Source organism: Nicotiana tabacum, chromosome 15, assembly GCF_000715075.1.
Source record: "Nicotiana tabacum cultivar K326 chromosome 15, ASM71507v2, whole genome shotgun sequence".
Taxonomy (NCBI): Eukaryota; Viridiplantae; Streptophyta; class Magnoliopsida; order Solanales; family Solanaceae; genus Nicotiana; species Nicotiana tabacum.
Genome location: NC_134094.1, coordinates 8,163,977 through 8,186,313, shown reverse-complemented (window position 1 = coordinate 8,186,313; position 22,337 = coordinate 8,163,977). Strand labels below are relative to the sequence as shown.

Genomic DNA, 22,337 nt, shown 5'->3' with positions numbered 1-22,337 from the left:
ATTTAAGTAATGAATATTATGATCTCAAAAGTAAAAAAAATAAATAAATAAATTGATAAATTAATGTTGGCTTGCCTGACGGCGGCATTAGGTGCCATCACGACCCATAGTAGATTTTGTGTCATGACAATTGACATCAACTTACAGTTCAACAAGACCTTCCAAACTCAAGTCATATTGCATCTGAAACGATAATCAAATCTTCATACCCCTCTTCATTTCAAGCAAACTCCTTTCTGCCATATTCAATCTTTCTTCGTAGAGTAACCATCATTCCAAATAAAATTCATAGATCAAATCACCTTCCATCACGATTCCCAAACTATTCCACACTTTCTCAAGGCACGCGGCTAGTCCTCCACAGAATCTCTCACTTCGGTCAAACCATCTCCTTTAAGCAACTTCTCGACCTCCGCTTCTCATGCTTGACCTGCTAGTAATTCATCCGCTGCGAGACACCCCCGCCATGTCCTTCCTCATACTTCGCCGCATGAATGTTGCCTCAAATCAAATCCATACATGTAGCACCAGAACTAAGGAATTTCTACCAACTCTAAACCTCCTAGAAGATCATCTTCCTCAAGCCATCAACATTAGAAATACCAATTCGATTCTGAACCGCTGCACACCGCTATCTATGACAACCGCCCCTCAGGCACCATTTCACAACACCCTGCCTCGAAGGCAAAATCCAAGAAGACCGTAACACCGGCGAACCGTAATGCATTCAAACAATGATGGCGATACCGCATCAAAATGAAAATTTCACCACGCTCGAAAATATCAAGTCTCGTTACTTCATCAACCAAACTTGGACATATATAGTCCGATTGCCTTTCCTCTGCTGGAATTAAATGCTGAACCCATTAATCATGCACTGAGAAATCATCTCTTCAAGCCATTGACTGCCTCAACACATAAACGAGCACCTTACCATTACACCAACATTGTGCGATAACAACGCATAAACATCATAGCAATCCGTGCACAGTCTCAAAATCATAGAAAATACAAATACTGAGCTGGAACAAAAGAACATCCTTCTGCAAGATGACGATAATCGTCTGCCTGAATAGGCATGGAAAACATCCTGCACCACGTCTGCGGTACCACTACAACTCCTCGACGTCCAATTGATAAAAAGCGCTTTGCGTCGCATAAGATTGAGTAAGAAGGATATAAAGTCACGAGCCTCAAAGAAATCAAATCGCACGATGAGGAATCAAGAGAGGAAGTGCTCCTAACAGCCCTGTAGCCTCTTGAAGATAAGTACAGACGTCTCCGTACCGATCCGCAAGACTCTACTAGACTTGCTCATGACTCGTGAGACCTAAGTGAACCTAGCGCTCTGATACCAAGTTGTCACGACCCAAAATCCAGTAAAGGTCGTGATGGCGCCTAACACCGCCGTCACGCAAGCCAATGGTAGTTGATCACTTAATTACTCATTTTAGTATTTTGATATCATAATTTTCATTAATTAAATAATATGAAATAGAATTTACAGGGTAAAGGGTAATATTTACACGAACTACAATAATGAACAACCCGTAGGAACCCCCAAAACCCGATGTCACAAGTGCATGAGCATCAACTAGGAAATATAATAAAATACAACATTTGTCTGGAATACAAATTAGATAGGAGAATATAAATAACTCTGATGGAGACTCTGTAGGCTGCAGGCGGATCGTAACATGAAATATAGCTCACGGTAAAGTCCCCGCAATAGCTACACCTCGGCGCCAAAAAGACCACCAGGCATATATGTACCTGCACAAAAAGTGCAGCAAGTGTAGCATGAATATGTAAATCAACGCGTACCCAGTAAGTATCTAGCCTAACCCCAGATAAGTAGTGACGAGAGGTCGACATCAACACTTACTAGTGGTCCAATAAGACAGATACAATAGAAGTAAACACGTGTGAGTTAGAGTAATAAGCGAAATAACAAGTATAATACGTGGCACAATCCTCATCTCATCAATGACTCAAACTCTCAGCTAGTAGTTAGCTCCTCAATCGGAGTATATATATATTTGACCTTACCAAATAGGTCGTCACAGTTCAATTCGAAAAAGCTCACAGATATGCTGGCTTCTTGCCAATTATTACGCATGATTTCATAAGAGTATTTTATAGAAATGTCGAGGCGTACCACCCGATCCATCATAACATTGCCGAACCATAGATACATCTATTTTATTGTCGAGGCAAACGGCCCTCTCCCATGAGAGTGTGGTACATAATCCTGCTGAGGCGTACGACTCGATCAATCATAATGTGCGTACTGCCGAGGGTTGAACGGCATGAACCATAGATGTATCTATCCTGCTGAGGTGAACAGCCCGATCCCATTAGAATAAGAAGTTTTGACGGCTCCTTAACCCCACTCACGAATAGACGTGTCAGTTATATATTTTAAGGGAAACCTTTCGATGAGAACACATAACGTGGGAGAAATTCGTAAGAGGAGTACAATTATTTTGCGGCTAATCGTGAAGCCCGTTGAATATCTACAATAGCAAGTATATCACCCTACACAAGTCTAGTCTCAAGTCGCAACGTAAAATAAAAGAATTTAATAGGCAAGAGACAACTCAAATAGTACTGTTATAGCATGGCGGGAACCTAAGTCTACCCGGACATAACATGAATCTAGCTACGCACGGAATCTCATCACTTTGTGCGTACGTAGCCCCCGCAACAAGTAGCACATAACAAATACATCACCTAGGGGTTGTTTGCCCCTCACAGAGTTAGACATGAGACTTACCTCGCTCCGAAGTTCCAAAACCGGTTCCAACGCCTCTCAAACACCTCAAATCGATGACCGTCTCTTCAAAACTAGCCAAACAAATGTGCAAATCTATAAATATATACTATATTACCCATAGTTAATCAATTAATAACAATCCCCAACTCCGCTCGAAAAATCGATAAAATCAACCCTCGGGCCCACGTGTCCGAATTTTAAAAATATTCGAAGATAAACTTTACCCATAACACCGCGAACTAAAATATATAACTTATTCCAAATTCCATGTCCAATTTCGTGGTGAAAATCTAAAAATGCCAAATTCTAGGTTTTCTACCAAAAATTCTAAATTTCTACTAATTTTCATGTTTAAATCCATATACAAACCATGTATTTAACTTGTAATAGGTGGAAATCACTTACTTTGCGTTGCTTGATGAAAATCTCCCCTTGAAGCTCTCCAAAATCGCCCCAACCAAGTGAAAATAAAAGAAGAGGGGCCAAATTCCGTTCTTAAAAGAACACACTGTCCAACGACCTCTCGCACCTGCGGCTACTTGACTGCTTCTGCGGTTCCGCAAGTGCGGCCAAAATACCGCTTCTGCGGTCTCCCTTCAGCCCCCCTGCCTTCTCATCTGCGTACAGGACTCCGCTTCTGCGGAGTCGCACCTGCGACCAAGAATCCGTTTCTACGGTCCCGCAGGTGCGACACAAACCTCGCACCTGCGCCTCCAGCCTGCCTCACTCTCTACCGCTTCTGCTACCACTAGGTTGCTTCTATGGTCATGCAGATGCGGGTAAATCTTCGCACCTGTAGCCAATGCCAGTCCCTTCCCATTTTGCTTATGCGAGCTCGACCTCGCCTCTGCGATGTCGCTTCTACGAACAAGACATCACAGAAGCGATCACACCAGCTGTGCCCAGCTTTAGCATTTCTTAAGTCCAAAAATCAATCTGTTAACCATGTGGAATCCACCCGAGGCCCTCGAGACCTTAACCAAATATACCAACACGTCCCAAAATGCAATATGAACTTAGTCGAAGCCTTAAACCACGTCAAACAACATCAAAATTATGAATCACGCTTCGAATCAAACTTATAAATTTCCAAATTCTGTATCGTATGCCGAAACATATCAAATCAATCCGGAATGACTTCAAATTTCGCAAACGAGTCACAAATAACATAAAAAATCTATTCCAAGGCTCGGAACCCCGAACAGACATCGATAACATCAAAATCCGCTTCAAACCAAACTTATGAAATTCTTAAACCTTTAAAATGCCAACCTTCTATAATACGCGCTGAAATGCTCCCGCGTGATCTGATACTCAACCCGAATATACGCTCAAGTCCGAAATCTTCATACAAATCTATTGGAACCTTCAAATCCCGATTCTGAAGTCGTTTACTCAAAGGTAAAATCTTAGCCAATTCTTCCAACTTAAAGCTTCCGAAATTAAAATTTTCTTTCCAAATCAATCCCGAACTTTCCGAAATTAAATTCTGACCACACGTACAAGTCATAATACCTGAAGTGAAGCTACTCAGGCCTCAAACTGCCGAACAACATGCTAGAGCTCAAAACGACCGGTCGGGTCTTTACGACATGTATGTTCCATGTATGTGAATGTGACCTTGTGTATATAGGTTCCACATATGCAACTATGCTCCTTTTCATCTTTAATTATCTCTTTCCATAAGCCCATATGTATATTCCACAATTGTGAATATGAAGATGATGTGCGCAACTGTGGCTTTCCTTCATTCTCTTGTCTTTTAGCCTTTTTTTCTTCTTTTTCATAATTTCTTCTTCCTACAATATTTGTTAGAAAATATGCGAGGATAGGATATCATTATTCATATTTTAATTTTAAAACTTATTTTTTACATATGAAATTACATGAATAATTTATATCCATCAACTACCATGTCTATATGGAGTTAAACTTCACGTTCTAGAATTTTGGTTCTTTCATGACTATTGTTGTTTGAATATTGATTTGGCTTATTAATATGCCGTATTAGTTTATTTGTTCAATCCTATGCTTATTTATTTGATTGCTTAATCACCAATTAAATACTATCTACGAATCTAGTGTTGAACTCGTGAGAGAAAATTTTAGGTTGCAAAGAGCATTGAGCTGAATAATTTCGTGATTAGAATAGGGATATATCTAATAGTCTTGCTCAGTTGAATGATGTGCTTTATTCATTGTTGATAGATTCACTAAATAAAGGGTTGATATATTTTGAATAGTCGATTAGTACTGCAGGAGCATGCTGGTCATATTTATATTCTGGTTAACTAGTAAACTAGATAAATTAAGAAGTTGAATCTGTTGAAGAATACGATAGGACCGCTAGATAGCCCATAACCCTCAAGCATGAGGAAGTATTGTAAGTCGGACTCGTACCACCAAAAGGTCGGATATGATGGATGTGATCCTTCACTCTTAACCAGAAGTCTCGATTCAAGCTAAGAAAATAATAAAATTAATCTGAACTCATTTGCCATGGCTCAAATTGACATGTTTATGTTGGTGTAGTGCTTCATTGTAGACCAAGCATAAGCTCACTTAACTCATGCAGAATAATAAACTCGTATATTATGGTGAGAACTACAATCAACCCTTTATATAACAGTCTCACTTGTTTCAATATTTTTTGGCTTTTATAGTGAATGGTTGTTATACACCTATAAGAACATTTGATGTTTTAATATTTTTTGGTTGTTATATATAAAAAAATTATTTAAAAATTAATTATTTTTCTTTTTTTAATGTTACATATAAAAGATAAGAAAATTATTCAAATTTAAAATCTCAAAAGATATGCATATTTCATAAATAAATGTATAAAGATTTAAACTCTTATGCACACATTTAAAAGCTACTTAGAAAAATAATTTTTTTAAAGATTGATTCAAGAACTTTGTAATTGTAGCTTGTTTCATAGATTTCATTCTCTTGCTAACGATATAACATTTGAATTAGCGCGCGTCCAAATTTTCAGCAAAAGGTATCTGATAGCTTTACTTTGTAGACAATCTAAGAGCTTAACAATTAAATCTTCTATCTAAATATTTTTTTGAAATTTATTCAATGGAAAAGATATCATGTGCAAATCTTCAAACTTATATCATATACATGATATAAACTTTGTTCAATGAAAAAGATTGTGTGCATATTTCTAGAATTACTATTAGTAATCTTAAAGATTCTACATGATTGTTATGGAAGGGTAATTTTACAAAGAACGTTCTGCTATAAATATAGTTGTTGTTGTTATAGGCAACAAAATTATTATAGAGAGATAAAATATAACTTAAAAATCGATTCTGAGGAAAATTTGATTGTCATAGTGAATGATTGTTATATAAAAATATTGTTATAAAGAGGTCTGACTATACTTTGTATTGTAACTTGGGATTCTTTAAGCTCCTATGAAAGGTCAAATGAAAAGCATTGGACAATCTTTTGGTAAGTTGTTTCACCAATTGCTAATCAAATGAGAATTCCTCTTTGGGTGAATTTTATTCCTAAGTCTACAACATTCCATAAGGCATTTTTATCTGTTGTTTCCATTCCAAAAATAGATTGTTATGCGTTACTCACTCGTCCACCACAGAAATACCATTGCCATCCCATTTGCATGTGTATGGTAAGCACGAATATATTAGGTACGGATATCCTGTATAAGTCATTCTCATGTAAAATAGAATTAAATAAGGGAAACTATCATGTATGTCCATTTATAAGTAGTTTATTACAAAAATTAGTAAATTCATAAAATATTATTAATATTAGCAAATTAGTTATTGTAGTAAAAAAAAAGTCAATTTTTTGCTTTTTTTTTAGTGGGTCTTATTAAAATAGATTGGATTGGGTACATCTTAAGGGGCTTGAATCTCAGTTTTTGCATGATTTGGTGAAGTTTTGAGGTGGTTTGAATTGAAAATTCGAATTAAAAGATGAATATGAAAAAAATGATATGTATATCATTTGTGTATCACATATGTATCATATGTAACACATGTATATCCATGTATACCTGTGTGTGTGATACATGCGTGATACATGTGTCGCAGAAGTATTTTTTGAACTCGATTTTAACTACGAATTTTGATATCAAATCACCTTCAATCTTCCTCAGATTTTGTATTTTGACTCATCTATATGTTCTCAATGAATTTCAACCATACCCATTAAAAAGATCATTTTTACTTAGATTTTTGGAATCTTGTATATATATTTTTTTGTATTTCATCACCTTGTTTGCTACCTCATCCATGAATTTTCTTTCCGTCTTGCATCTAATGTTGCTGATCACACTTAAAAATACGGAAGGAGATCTTTGCGTGTGATTCTTGAAGAAAAAGAACTTTATTTATTTGGGTTTTCAATTTGTATATGTGCTTGGCTAGTTTTGGTAAGTGTATGATTAATGGTTAGAGGTTGGTAAGTTAGGACTTATTTGGGATATTTATGTAAGATTCCCGTTAAATAATTCGTGCACTTAAATTAAACTCTTTACAAAATTGTGAACTTAGAGGTCGTTTGGTTGGGAAACAAGTTATTACAGGATTAACTATTGGAATTAGTTATTCCGGAATTATTATCCTATTATCCCATAAGGATAAAAGTAATACTACAATCTCGGAATAACTAATTCAAGGATTAGTTATACCGTAATTTTATCCCAACCAAACGTGAGATAAACTTATCTCAAATTTAATTTCGGAATTAATTATCCTTTTATCCCCAGTACAAATCGAGCCATGTTGAGGAGTATTAATGTTAAAGTAAACCTTTTATCTAGTGGTTTTGACAGCTATATTCTTCTAGAGATAAACAAAAGCTTGGACTTCCAAAAACAATCAAAAGGAAGTATTCATTTCGAAGAATATAACAGAATATTTGCTAAATAACATAGCACAACCACTACTAAAGAGAAAACAACTACTAAAGAGAAAACCAATGTCCCCCAAAACCCCAAAATAATAAGAGCAAAAAAAAAAGAGCAAAGATTTCTCTTCTTTTTTTTTCTTTCTTAGTGAGGGTTAGGGTGGAGAAAATGAGTACATCTTTTTCAACCTTTCTCAAGAATTTCATTTGCAGCCATAACAACGCTTCATTCCCAGACAGATTGGAGTCGGTTATAAAAATCTAATTAGTAACTGTAATTATAATGTTTAGTTGAGAGCCGTCTTCATCAGGAGATGGAGTAATCATCACAAGATCTTGATTTTCTACATTAATAATCCAACATGAAATATTAACAGCCTTATTTCCTTCATTAAAACTCACTTTATCACCTTCCAAATCATCCCAACTTGCTGAAATTAATCCACCACTTTTAGCTATTAATTCACATTCTTCCTTAATTATCTCCTCTCTAATACAAGTTTCCACCCTAATAACATTCTCAGAGTTAGTACTCTCTTTCACAAACAAAGTGAATTTTGAAGACAATTGTTTACCAAGTTTTCCCTCTGTTTCTCCAACACATTTTGATGCAAGATTTTTGAGGAATTTATCATTAATTTTCAAGAGATTTTTGGGAATCTTGAAAATTAGAGTTTGAGTGGTTTGATTTCTTGTGGTTAAGCTACTTGATATAGTTGGTAAAAAGCCAACTTTTCTTAGATTTGGAGTGTAAAATGCTGGAATTTTTGGTGCATCAATTTGTGAGATCAAATTGTTGTGAATTTGGGACCAATTTTTCAAGAAACTTGTCATGACAAAAGGATCTGCTAGAAAAAGGCTGCAACTTATCCCAATTGAATATCCTCCACACTTGAAATTTGTCACCTGAAAAATAGTTATTTCAAAGGTTAAAATTGAAAAGTGTATTACCAACGTTCCTACATCTTTTAATAATTTTAAGTGACTATTATTATTGGAAGAGTTAAAGGTGAATGTACTGCACAAGTTATAGGTTTTGAACTATCGGAATCAATGACTTTGGCTCAGACCATGCATATGTATTAATAAAATTACTAAATAAGTAGCAATTAGAACAAGCATCATATCGCTGCAAAGATAATTATAAGTAATATATTCAATAAAATTGGTTTATGTAGATAAAATATAAGATAGGTTACCTGCTACAATAGGTTAAAATATATAGATAATGGAAAAGAATTCTTATAATATTAGGTTATCTACAAAGTAACTTCAAGAAATTGTCCATAAAATGTGAAATTAGTAACGGATAAAATGAGGTAAATTACTTACTACAACAAGTTAAAGTATTTTGATAGTGCCAAAAAATCTTTATATTGTCTATGTAAATTGATATAGATACGGGTGTCAAATGGACGGGTTGGACTGATTTGGGGCGGGTTAAAATGGGTTGAGTCAATAAATAGGCTGGTCATTGACCCGCCCAAAAGTTACTTGGGCTGAGATGAATTGGGTCAAGATGGGCTAAAATTTGGGTCGTAACCCAACCCGCCCAATACTTATCAAGCTTTAAATAATATATGTTATTTTCTTATGAATTGTATAATTATTAAATAAGATTTTTTTTCTTTTGTTATGGTGATGTATAACATATCAAACAAAACAAAAATTATTTCTATGATATTTTGAGCAAAGTAACTCATTGATCAATTTAGGCTAAAAATCAACCTGAGATGGGTTGGATCAAGATGAGTTGAGTTCAATAAATGAGCGGGTCAATAACCAGCCCAACCTTGGACAGGTTGGGTGAGTCAATTAGGCTTGGGCCAAATTTGGCATCCCTAGACAGACAAGAATCTTGTGAAACACTATGTGATTTCTTTTCAGATGTTTAAAGTCTTAATAGATAGAGTTACTCGATATTTGTGCTAGTAGAAGGTACAAATACACCATAAAATTAGTCAAGTGCATATAAGTTGATCCGAATACCACAATTATAAATAAAACATGGACAAGAATCTTGTGACATTAATTAACAAGAATTTAATCACTATGCTAAGTATATAATTGAACTTGCCTGGACATAGAAAAGGGGAGAAAACTGAGGATTTGTTTCATGAATATCTTCCCAAAAGACAAGCTCAGTTTCTACATTTTCCTTGTTTTTGAGATCAATAAAATCAGCCATATTTATTTGAGCATTAGCCTCAACCAATCTAACACCAGAATCATTTGAAACCAACTCCAAATCATTATTATCCTCTAATTTCCTTAGTCTTCCACCAAATAATGGACTTTCAACTATTGCCATTCCTAGTGACTCTTTAAACCAACCCGCAATTATCCATCCTGAATCCGCCTCTGATGCTTTGTTATAGTACAACACCATGTGAAATCGCCTTTGCAAATCGCCCGAGCAAAAATTTTCAGATACCGCGATTCGCCTTGATAACCGTGGATCGGTTATCTTCATTGGTATCACAGTTTGGATTGCTTCAACTTGCAATTTGGAGGAAAATTCTGCAGCTCCATTTCCATTGCAAGTTGCCATCTTTTAAGAGACTTGAGTGCAATACACTAGTTGAGTATGTACCTTTATATATAGGTAAATTGGGAAGTTAAAAATAATAGACAAAATTAAAAAATAAATGTTGATTTGAAAATATTATCTGCAAATAATGTATGTCTAGGACGCTTACTTGATTTTTTAGAAAAATTAGAAGTATTTATTATTATTTTTCAGATTTACTTTTATTATTCCAATTAGTAAAGTGTTTTTAAGTGACATATTTAGAGAAAGATAAATGATATTTCAGACAAATACTCTTATAATAAGAGGTATGAAATCTAATACGTCGAAACTCATTCTAGCCCCTCGGTCACCTCTAAACTATTCCAACAAGTTCAAATACTCTATATGAACTTGTCCAACGGTTGAAAACACAAATTAAAGTACTGCAACACAAAACCAACTTTCAAGTCAAATTTATGAATCTTATGCTTCTAATTTTCATGCAGTTTTGCCGAATCGCATCCCAGCCTCTCGGATCCTAATCCGAACATACGTACACGTTTAAAATTATCATACGAACATATATGAATTTTTAAATTATAATTCCAAAACTGTTTACCCTAAGATATTGACTTTAGTCAACTCTATTAACTTAAGACCTACTGTTAAATGACTGTTAGGATGGACGGGAGATGGTATAAAAAAAATGAAACACACAAAAGGAAGAAAAAAGGACCCAAAAAAATTAATAATAATAGTACAGGTGATGGTGATCTGTCGCTTTTATGTCATAAATTGGGTCTCTGCAAAAGATTTCAGTCAATATATTACATTATCAAGATTAGTTTACTGATACACCTAACATCATTTAAGAAGTTTTGCTGTAAAAGTGGAAAAGTCTTTTTTTTCTTTCTTCTTCCTACAAGTTGTGTATCAATTTTTATTTCTGTTTTTTGGCTATAGATATATAAGTAGGCGTTTGGACATAAAAATTATAATTTTTGCAACCAAAAACAAAAAGTAGTATTTGGAGTTAAGTTGAAAATGGTATTTGGAATTTGAAATTATGTTTGGACATGCATTTCACGTAAAAACAAATGTTGCAGTTTTGTTAGTGGGGGAAAGAGAAATTTTCTAAAAATTTTGAAAATTTGGTACCGTGAAAATCTCATTTTCGAAAAATTTTCAAAAACTTTCAAAATTTCATGAACAAACATATTTTTTTAAAAAATAATAATAATAATAATAATAATTATTATTATGGACAAACTGGCCCTAAATACATTAGCTGTAATATGAGAGGACATTAGCTATTGGAGTACTCTCTTCAAAATGGAGTACCTGTAACATTTAATACATAGTTAATTACAGCTATAATTTTCATGAAAGTTATATATATAATATATTCATTGATCTTTATGTTGCATAGTTATGTATACTTATAGTATATCAAACAAAGATTTTTCTATATGTGCCCTTTTAGATTAGAGGGCAGCCCGGTATACTAAGCTCCCGCTATGCGCGGGATCCGGGGAAGGGCCGGACCACAAGGTTCTATCGTACGCAGTCTTACTCTGTATTTCTACAATAGGTTGTTTCCATGACTCGAACCCGTAATCTCCTATGCCCTTTTAGATTATTATTTTTTTTAGAAAGAGGAATGGATCTCGACCAATGAATCTTTAACCTATTAGAACCTGCTATATTTAAACAATGGTTAAGTTCATTCACTTGACTTTTTTAAAGGGTGTCCCAACCAAGCAGGACTCCGAGGCTAAATCTATTTTGTTATTCTTTTCGATCCACTTTAATTGATATTTTTTGGCTGTTTTCACATATGTTAAGAAATTCACCTTTTAATATTAATTAATAATAAAAATAGCCATATTAATCTTAATTTATTCATTAAAAATATAATAAATATTCCTACGCTTTTTACTCCATAGGGAGTATAATTGATGTCAACTCATTTTCGGAGTCAGAGCTTTGGCATGCAATTCTCTCTGGAATTCACCCTTCTTCGTGTTTAAGAGGGGGCCAAATGATAATCAATTCGCTTGGAATACGGCTTTTGTGCATGTCCATAGCCAGAATTTGAAATTTATTTATTCTGAATCTGTCGTGGAACCTATGGTTCGCAATTGAACCTAATACAAATATACTATTTAAGTAAAAATGACTGGATTCGGTCGAACCCGTACCTCATAATCTAGCTTCACTTCTTGTGTGTGTGTGTGTGTGTGTGTTTGAGGGGATATATGCTACCCCTCCGGTCCACAATAAGTGATTTTTTTTGCTCTTTTTTGTGGTCCAAAATAAGTGATTTTTTCAGATTTCATGAATGAATTAATTATTTTTTTCTTACATTGCCTTTGAAGTAAATAGTGTTAGAGTATGTGTTAGGAGTGTTTATGTGAAGAGATAGGTTAATATGGTCAATTTCATTGTTAATTAATGTTAAAATGTGAATTTTTTAATCTGTGTGAAAATAGCTAAAAAATCACTTATTGTGGACCAGAGGGAGTAGGTTGGAGACAGGTGAACGTGAATACTTATAGCCCGTTTGGCCAAGCTGCAAAAATCAGCTTATTTTGAGAAGTATTTTTTTTCAAAAGTGCTTTTCTCAAAAGTATTTTTGGTGAGAAGCAGTTTGTATTTGACTAATTAATTTAAAAAGTACTCCTGAGCAGCAATTAGTATTTGGCCAAGCTTTACAAAACTCCTTCTAAATGTATTTTTCTCAAAAGTGTTTTTCAAAAAAGTGTTTTTGGAGAGAAACTCATTTTTTCTGCTTCTCCAAAATTATTTATGTTTCTCCTCAAAATGACCTTTTTCTTTTCAAAAGCTTGGTCAAACACCTTAATTTTAAAAAAAAATATTTTTGACCAAAACAAAAGTATTTTTGCCATAAAAGAAGCTTAGCCAAACATACTATTATTTGGTCATCAAAATGCAGATACAGTTGACAACATTAATTGGTCATCAAAATGGAACAGACACAGACAGTAATGAGGCCTTTGAAAAAATCAATTATTTGTTGGGGTTACCAACTGCAGTTATTGTGCCGCTATGTTGATGGGGAAATATGATGGGTTCTAGCTGAAAACATTGCTGCTATCATCTTTTGGATTTAATTTATAAGTGATGCAATAAAAGAAATTACACTATCGGTATATTTTAACTGGTCGAAAATCTAGAATTTAAAATTTATGGGTTCTGATTTTTAACGACTTGGAGTTATCGAGTTCTAGATTTTATAATTTGTATATACAATCAAACTTTTATATAAGAACTTCGTTTGTTCAAAACACTTTTTGACTGCTACATGCTACAACGAAGTACTTTTATAAAGAACAAATATTATAACATAATATGACAAATTTGTTCCAAAGAAAACCTAACCGTTATAGTGAAGTGATGCTATAGAGGATGACTGTTATAGAAAAGTTTAACTGTATTCAAAGAAATTGTAAGATAAATATAGGGTTTGAGCGAAAGTTACTAGGTTCTACTGAATTTATAGAGTAAACGGTACATCCGCTCATGTTTGTTATAGGTGGTAATCTATAGTATTTTTCATGTTACTAGTCCCACTTTCATGAACAATTATCTTTTTTAGTAGACATGATTGTATAAAAATTCTTTTACATTATCAACTTAAAGAAGTTAAACTTTTTTAGGTCAAATGAAACATTACTCCCTCCGGTCCACAAAAAGTTTTTTTTTGGCTTGTTTTTTGTGGTCCAAAATAAGTGATTTTTTCATATTCCAAGAATGAATTATTTATTTGTTTCCTACATTACCCTTGGAGTAAATAGTGTTGGAATATGTTTTAGAAGTGTTTATGTGAAGAAATAGTAAAGGTTAATATGGTTAATTCTATTGTTAATTAATGCTAAAAAGGAAATTTTTTAATATGTGTGAAAACAACCAAAAAATCACTTATTTTGGATCGAAAGAGAACTATTAGAGTCACATTATCCAATGATGTTTTCATGTGGCGCGTAAAATTAGTTTTAGGTGATCTGTGAGAAGAAATATATATTAACCGTCATTATGTTAGTATTAATTATTTCTTGCATTTGGTTACAGTATATTATGCAAATTGACAATCCTTGTTATTAGATTATACACAACACTTGTAGAAAAACTTGGTATATTGGTTAAGCTAGTGTTTGCCTTAGTTCATTTCTTTACACTCCCCTCCAAAAGTATTAAACATATAATGTTGCAACCTTGCTGGTATATCAAAAGATACGCTGGAGAATATAGTTTTTTCAATTTAATCTATTTAAGTATTTAAAGTCCACTAGCTTGTTTATTCTATCCATTATTGGAGTTCATATTTTCCTTTACTAATATGGATGGCAATGGGACTGTGCGGGTTTGAGCGTTAGCAGGGCAGATTTGGGAGTTCGTGGTTGCAGGACGGGGCGGATTCAATAGTCGCACGAGGGAGGACAGGTCGCGGATTGGCAAAATAGACCTACAAAAAAGAGAATTTTAATTTAAAAAAATTGTGGGACAGGACGGGTGAACTCAGGTGGAGTGTGAGGGGTGGACAATGGGTTTAAATACTATGCAGGGCAGGTGAACAAGGGTGGGGTGTGGGGCAGGTGGATGCGGGTTTAAATCCTATGCAGGGGGCGGGTTGAAATTATGTGGGTTCCGACAAAACCCACCCTGCCCCACCTGCCATTCCTATTTCCCAGGACTTCTATTGACTATTAATCTGATTCTAGGTCTAGGGACTCCTAGCCGTAGCTGCCCAGGAAGGACCGCTCAAACTGCAATTGTCTTTCAAACAGGACCACAAGTGACGAACCATCTAAGACTAGGTTCTCGCAATTGTCTTTCAAACAGAACCACAAGAGGCAAGCGATAGAAGTACCGCTAGGTAGGGTGCAAGCTCCTACTTCATTGAAAACGGAGGCTTCCAACTAAGATTCATGAAGAGAAGAGAGAACCCGACATCGATACTTAGTCAATTTATTCCCTCTTGGACTCGCCGTACTTCCTTTGACTACTCCGAAGATATGGAAACATTTTGCACGTAGTCCTGGAATGGGAAGACAATTTGCCAAGTCCACTTGCAACACTCAAAATTGGATGTTACTCTCCATGTTTGCTCCATCTTTTTAACCATATGGTTATGGCTGCATCTGTGTCATGCCATTGGCTAATGATGCACTTACAGGTGAGAAAGACAAACTAAGATGCAAATTCAAAATCATGAATTAAGCTCTTGCTAGAAATCCCTTTATCACTACAAAAACATAAGAAACACAACATTACAACTACCAGAAACATAATAAAAGTCTTCTGCATGAACCATTTTTGTAACATTCTCATTTGCTCCATGTTCATACAATAATCAAAAATGTCTGTTATAGACGCAGAAACTGGCCTCTGTCAACTTTCAGGCTGATCAAATTTCATCCTACACAGCAGCAAACATATTTAGGGTAAAAGACCTTCCAAATTTTCTCAAAAGAACCACTAGAAGTGCAATCTAGATAAGAAATCAACTGTCACAAACATCTCAATATCAAATTAGCTAGGATCAACTGTATGAATCATTATCCATTTTGCACGTAAAAACTGATTTGACAAGTAAACAAAAAACATTAAATTAGATCCTTGCACCTATATATGAAGAGAAGGGTTTCCATGCATGTCAAAAGTCAACAAAAAGAAACCAACCCCATAAAACATCTAAATTTACACACATACAGAACTATTATAAGGTTGATCAAAACCATTCTAATAGAGGAATGCTCAAAGGTTCCAGGAAATATTCAGCTATCCTCAAAAAGCCCAAATATCATAAATATGGAGAAAAGAAGACAGTTCAGATGGCAAGAGTAGCTCCCTTTTACCTAATCCATGCCAGAGTTGCTCCCTTATTTGGCAACCAAGGACGGGAACTGGCCAACATCTTCAATTGATGGGGCTGAAAAGCTTTTGTTTCCACCAACACCACCACCAAAACCACCTCTTCCACGGCCCGGTCCCCTGCCACGACCACCACGGCGAGAGTAATTTTCTCCTTCTGCAGGCTTCAGGAACTCGTTTATGCTTTGAGTCTGCAAGAAATAAAATCAATCAAGCCTCATACTTAATCAATAATTAAATCTATTCCACTCAAAAGTTAGTGAATCAATATATTGTCTTTATATTATACTTGCACACATCCTACAAAAGTGTAGACTTTCACGCTCTTCCTTTGAAAGAGAGCCAGTGCAAAATTAAATGATTTTGAGGTGAAACCAGATAAATTATAATACTGACACCAGCATAACTGCATACATAAAATCACTTCCCTACCCTACTCTTGCCCCACTAGAAATCAAGGGGAGAGGCTGTTGAAGCGAGTAATCAATGTACGAGTCAAACCTCCATGACTTGGGAATAGTTTTCATCATGTCGGAAACTGATATACAACTAAACAACCAAGAGCATAGACAGCTTACGGTCTTAGAAAGCATTAACTGAAATTTTATTTTCCATAATCCTGAAAGTTCAGAATAACACAATTTTTCTCTATTGGGAGGGGTAGAAGGGTGGCAGGATGAATTGTTCTCCCTTGCGCGAAGAGTCCCTTAGGTGCATAACTTTTGACAATAAAAAGGCACATATAACAGTAGGTTTATGCAGTGTTATTAAAAGCTAACGCCTAAGCAATGCGATGCGAAGCAAGGGTAACCGCTTTATGGGTAAAGCGATGTGCTTCAGGAAAAAGTGTGCTTTAAACAATGACATGCAAAGATACCCAAAAGAAAAATGGCGGTTCTTTAAATCTCAAATTTGAGGAGTTGTTTCAACATTGGCATTATTGTATATTGGATGTTTAAATAAGTTATTTTAATTAAAATTTGATTATTATACTACTAAAATCATCAAGTTGTCATTTTTTTAATTTTCCAAAATTGTGTGCTTCATTTCAAAGAAGAGCTTCACAAATCGCTTTTCGTTCAAGCACCATGGGTCTTGAGGCAATTTTGCCCTTTTGGCATTTTTAAACACTGGGTTTATGAAATGGAAGGGATTCCCAACAAAGAGATGCATAACAAATCATGTCTCCAATTGCTATGATACAAATTTAGCCACTTAAAGAGAAAAATTAAAGTACCTTTCTGGCTTTTTCCACGGCCTCTTTTCTCTTTTCTTTCTCGGAACCCTGCCACAAAATTTCAAGCATGATGAATAAGCTACCATACAGCACAATCAAGTTCTTAATACAACGATTAATTATTAATACAAGAATTAAGCAACTATAAATTAGCAGGAAAGCCCTAAAAAAACTCACCAATTTAATGAAGATTTCATCATCATTCTTCTTGTTTGAGAGAAGTTGCATGGATTCAAGTTCTTTGTCCAAATTAACCTTTCTTTCCTCAGGCTTTAGAGCCAGCAACGCCTTCCTCTTCTCTTCCATTAGCTTCTCATACTCTTCAAGGGTCATCTCCTACCAACACAAACAGATATGAATGATATTAGTTCCGAATAATGATAAGAGATACATGTGAATAAAAACTACTGGAATCTATGCATATAACACTATCTACAACAGTGTAAATAAATAGCTACAAAAAAGTTAATCCAACAAATACGAATCAAGGTTAAGAAGTACCTAGTCTATCAGAAAACAGTAGTCCAAGTTCATATCTACTTCACAGAAACATCTGCTGCAGGTAACATTGATAGGAGTATGATGCCATTTTTAAAAGAAATGGCTCTAGTCAAGAACGAGGGACTAAAGCCAACAAGAATAAATGATGTTCCCAATTGGAATAGCGGTGGACAGTGTCTGCACCTAACCTAAGGCCCTTTTCAGAAGTTGGCAAAGATGGAGGGAATAATTGTAGCAAGATATCCTCCAACTGATGTCAAGAATCATTCGTAAGAATACGGTGACTATTCCCAAATTCATATTATTACCCTTCAATGCACGATCCAAACTACAAGAATAAATCTTTAATAGGATGGCTGTTTCAACTTAATCTTACATGTTAATACGAGCACACGTGGCCGTTATTTCCTGGTCTATTGGAAGGAAATGATACTACCGTAGAAAATACTTGGATAATGTTGAGTCTTATAAACAATAAATAAACCAGATTACTGGTTTCGAAAAGGTTAAATTGCATTAGTATATTGACAATTAGACGCAACTGAGCTAATATTCATTATCCAAACTGATTAAAAACGACAATGAGACAGATACTTGGCTAATGTTGAGTCTTATCAACAATAAATAAACCAGATTACTGGTTTCGAAAAGGTTAGATTGCATTAGTATATTGACAATTAGACGCAACTGAGCTAATATTCATTATCCAAACTGATTAAAAACGACAATGAGACAGATACTTGGATAATGTTGAGTCTTATCAACAATAAATAAACCAGATTACTGGTTTCAAAAAGGTTAGATTGCATTAGTATATTGACAATTAGACGCAACTGAGCTGATATTCATTATCCAAACTGATTAAAAACGACAATGAGACAGTCCAGAAATTCAATATTGAAATTTATGTCTCCTATATCCCCCAAAACCATCACCAAAAAGGATGAAGTGAGACGGATATTAATTTGCAGGAGTAGAGTTTAGAGCATGTAAACAAGCAAAACAAAAAACGACCTTCAACAGAAAATGACTGTTACCTTCTCCTCAGGTTCCTTCTCTTCTGGCTCAGCAGCAGTAGAATCCTTATTGGTGTCTTCAGCTTCTTCCTGTCCAGCTTCTTTCTCAGCCTCAACAATCTTCTCGCCATCATTAACAGGCACTTCAGTCTCTCTGAATTTGGATAAAAACCAGCATTCAACTATCACGAAAAGCTCATACGTAAAGGCAAGAGGAATAAGAAAACAAAAAATTGAGATAACAGTGCTCACTGTGCAATGTCATCTGCGGGAGTTCCCCAATTTCCACGACCAGAGCCCTCCCGCTTAATATACTCATTCCTATACAATAGGACATGTCAATAAAGATACGCATCATATGCCCAAGAAACAATGACAATCACAATAACCACAATTTAGAGCGATTGAACAACCCAGACAAATTGGATTGTGGAATGCAGTTGGATGATTTTTAAATACAGCAGAATCACTTACCCACGGCCAGTTCCACTTCGTCGATCAAACACTCTCCGTGGGCGTTCCCCTTCTCCTTCTGCAGCATCTCCATTATTGAAACCACCACGACGACCTCCATGGAACCCCCCACGAGGTCCACCATATCCACCTCTCCTTTCAGAGAGCTTTCCTGACTCTCCATCTTCTTGAACTCTGTACCGCCCAGAGAATCCATTGTTGCTGCCAAAAGCATTCTCATCATCAGCAGATTCTTGGTTAAACCCGCGTCCACGCCCAGGCCCACGTCCACGGCCTCCCCCACGTGGACCCCCGCGGCCTCCTCCACGCTGGCTGTCACTCCTTGCATCCCTCACTGTTCAGAAATTGTTACACAAATACCCAATTGAGTAACTCAGTACCGAGAGCTAGAAGTTAATAGACAAAAGGTGGATAGCGAGCTAGAATGAAGGAGACCACAACAATAGCAAATTCCAGAGTGCTTACTTGTCTGATATAGAGATGTGGTAAGTACTGAACACCAGAACATCAAAATCAAATATGAGACGCACACGGCAGACAGTCAAGGGACGCAAGAATGACACATTCTCTATTAGATTTATCTACCACTTGTAACAAAGATCCTGCTAATCAAATTTCGGCAGTATAACCCTACTTTATCTGGCAATCACAGAGCACATTCTCTTCCCATCCACATGCAAGCTATCATATTTACTTAGAGAACAGACAGAAAATAATTGCATAAACATTTAGTAAACCACCATTAATTCCAAGTAATTTTTAAAGCCTAAAAGTGTTGATTGATTCAAACCCAACTAATTATGGACTGAGACTTAATTGATTGATTGATTTGTATCACCTAAAAGTATAAGCATTAAAGATAAACATAACCCCATACTATGACATAACAGTGTCACATTGGGAAGAGCAAAAACATTCCCACAATAAATACTTCAGGCAGCTATGCAATAGACAACAAAAGAGAAGAGAACAAGCATCACCTTGTAAATAGCACGTATTCTCTTAAAAACAACTAAGAAGTTGAAAACTCAAGCCTTATAGCCTGTTTGGCCAAGCTTTTTTGGCCAAAAGTGCTTTTTTAGCCAAAAGTGCTATTTTCCAAAGTTAAGATATTTGGCCACTCTTTTGGAATGAAAAAAAGTGTTACTGAGTAGAAGCAGAAACTGCTTATTGAAAAGCTGAAAGAAGTAGCTTCTCTCCAGATCAATTTTGAGAAAATACACTTAGAAGCACTTTTTAAAAGTTTGGCCAAACACTAATTGCTACCATAAAAGTATTTTTCAAATTGATTAGCCAAACACAATTTGCTTCTCACAAAAGCACTTTTAAAAAAAATACTTTTCAAAATAAGCTGATTTTAGAAGCTTGGCCAACCAAGCTATTAGTCGAGTTCATCGCCGTTTAGGCAACCACCACAACTTTCTGCACACTTATCTTTTTCCTCATCGTTCATATAATCTCCAATGAGCATAATTATGTGCATTGACAGTCTAATGAATTTTTACACCATCAAGTCACTTAATGGGTAATTGCAAGTAACTACATTTAATAAGGATTTAAGCTATATATACACTGACACTGTAAAGACTATGAAACAGTAACAGCATGTTAGTTGGAGCATCATTTTTACTAGATCAAGAATTAATGCTTATCAATGTATTCGCCTGTAATTACATAATATGTGACCTAAATGTGTAAAAAAAAATTACCACCTCAGTGTATAGAACTCAAACTCATTTAATAAGCATTGATTAGCAGCCTAAAATAAATAGTAAGTGACGTGCTATACCAAGTGAAATTTCACTAATGACATAAAAATTTCATTACACTGTCAATGTACATAACTTACAACATAACTAATTAAAAAACCATACTTATTCACTACTACTACCACGGCAACAACAACAACAACAACAATAATAATAATAATAATAATAATAATAAAAACTACTACGTTTCAATCCAAACTAAACGGGCCAGCTATAAGAATCTTCTATATTCGTTCAGCACCATCGGCCAGTTTCACACAAAATATGAACCCAAAATACAAAAAAAAAGTATGAACGAATATACAGTAACCTAAAACAAAAGAATATATTTAAAAATGATTAGAAATGCATATTTACCAGCCTGAGAAGGTGGAACTGGTTTGGAAGGCAACTTAGCAGCAGGCTTAGCGGGCTGGGCTTGGGCCTGAACTGAGCCCGTTTTCTTGGGTACAGAGGAAACAGTTGAAGCCTGAGCTTGAGCCAGTTTCAACTCATCCAAACTTGGGTCCTCAGCATCATCATCCAATAGGTCAAATGGATTCAGTGTAGCCATTATTATTTTTCACTCTTTTTTTTCCTGAGTCCTAACAAATAGAAATACTAAAGGTTAAAATCAGAAGAAAACTTTAGTTATTAAAATCCATTGAGATGAATTTTTTTTGGTATAATATAAAAGCGCAATAGAGGAGGAATTTGAGAGAAACGAAATTTGTGACAAAGCGGCTGATAATTGAGCGACTGAACTGTGAAGTGAAGGTTAAAAACCCTAGCGATTGGTTTGTGTGTTGGGGGGGGGGGGGGGGTCAGTGTTGAATGGGTATGGGCTCGGGCTGTTTTTTTGGGTTGTTTACTGGGCTTTGTGATTTTGTTGCTACTTTGGGTTTAATATGTAAAGAGTTTAGGGAAATATGACTGTATAGACGTTCTCAAACTAATAATCACAAAATATATATTTTTTAATTTTTTTATATTATATATATATACTATATATAAAATTTATATAAATTTTATATATTTTTTGACTACCGAATATAAATAATTTTTGGTACGGACAAAAAGTGATAATACCCCTAATGTTTAGCCTATGCAGAGGTGGATCCAAAATTCTCTATAGATTCAACATTTAATGTTTTTAGTATTGATCACATTATATTTTTTAAGTTATGGATTCATATAATTTATTGTGAAATGAGTAAACTTTTGCACATAAATTTGTGTTGCGCGTCGAAAATTATGAATTCAATTTAACTTGTTGTTATAAGGCTGA

The 22,337-nt window shown here is 35.1% G+C and overlaps 2 protein-coding genes across 3 annotated transcripts; both read right to left on the bottom strand.

Annotated features, from left to right (window-relative positions):
- Positions 1 to 7,635: 7,635 nt before the first annotated feature.
- LOC107782411 (uncharacterized) lies at positions 7,636 to 10,319 on the bottom strand. The gene is made up of 2 exons (XM_016603296.2): positions 9,744 to 10,319; positions 7,636 to 8,572 (listed from the first exon to the last, which is right to left on the bottom strand). The coding sequence occupies exons 1-2, from the start codon at positions 10,215 to 10,217 to the stop codon at positions 7,928 to 7,930; spliced, it is 1,119 nt and encodes a 372-aa protein (XP_016458782.1). The 5' UTR covers positions 10,218 to 10,319; the 3' UTR covers positions 7,636 to 7,927.
- A 5,072-nt stretch (positions 10,320 to 15,391) lies between these two features.
- LOC107782412 (plasminogen activator inhibitor 1 RNA-binding protein-like) lies at positions 15,392 to 21,802 on the bottom strand. Of its 2 annotated transcripts, NM_001425828.1 has the most exon segments (8): positions 15,392 to 15,618; positions 16,058 to 16,264; positions 17,311 to 17,358; positions 17,488 to 17,646; positions 18,849 to 18,981; positions 19,080 to 19,148; positions 19,302 to 19,635; positions 21,428 to 21,802. In NM_001425828.1, coding segments are annotated over 7 exon segments (1,122 nt in total). In that variant the 5' UTR covers positions 21,624 to 21,802; the 3' UTR covers positions 15,392 to 15,618; positions 16,058 to 16,081.
- Between the last annotated feature and the right edge of the window lie 535 nt (positions 21,803 to 22,337).

Excerpts from the sequence above, each read along its gene's own strand:
- LOC107782411 (XM_016603296.2), bottom strand. The coding sequence starts at position 10,217 with ATGGCAACTTGCAATGGAAATGGAGCTGCAGAATTTTCCTCCAAATTG. Across the intron at positions 8,573-9,743 it reads CTCCCCTTTTCTATGTCCAG|GTGACAAATTTCAAGTGTGG; the intron begins GCAAGTTCAATT and ends ACTATTTTTCAG.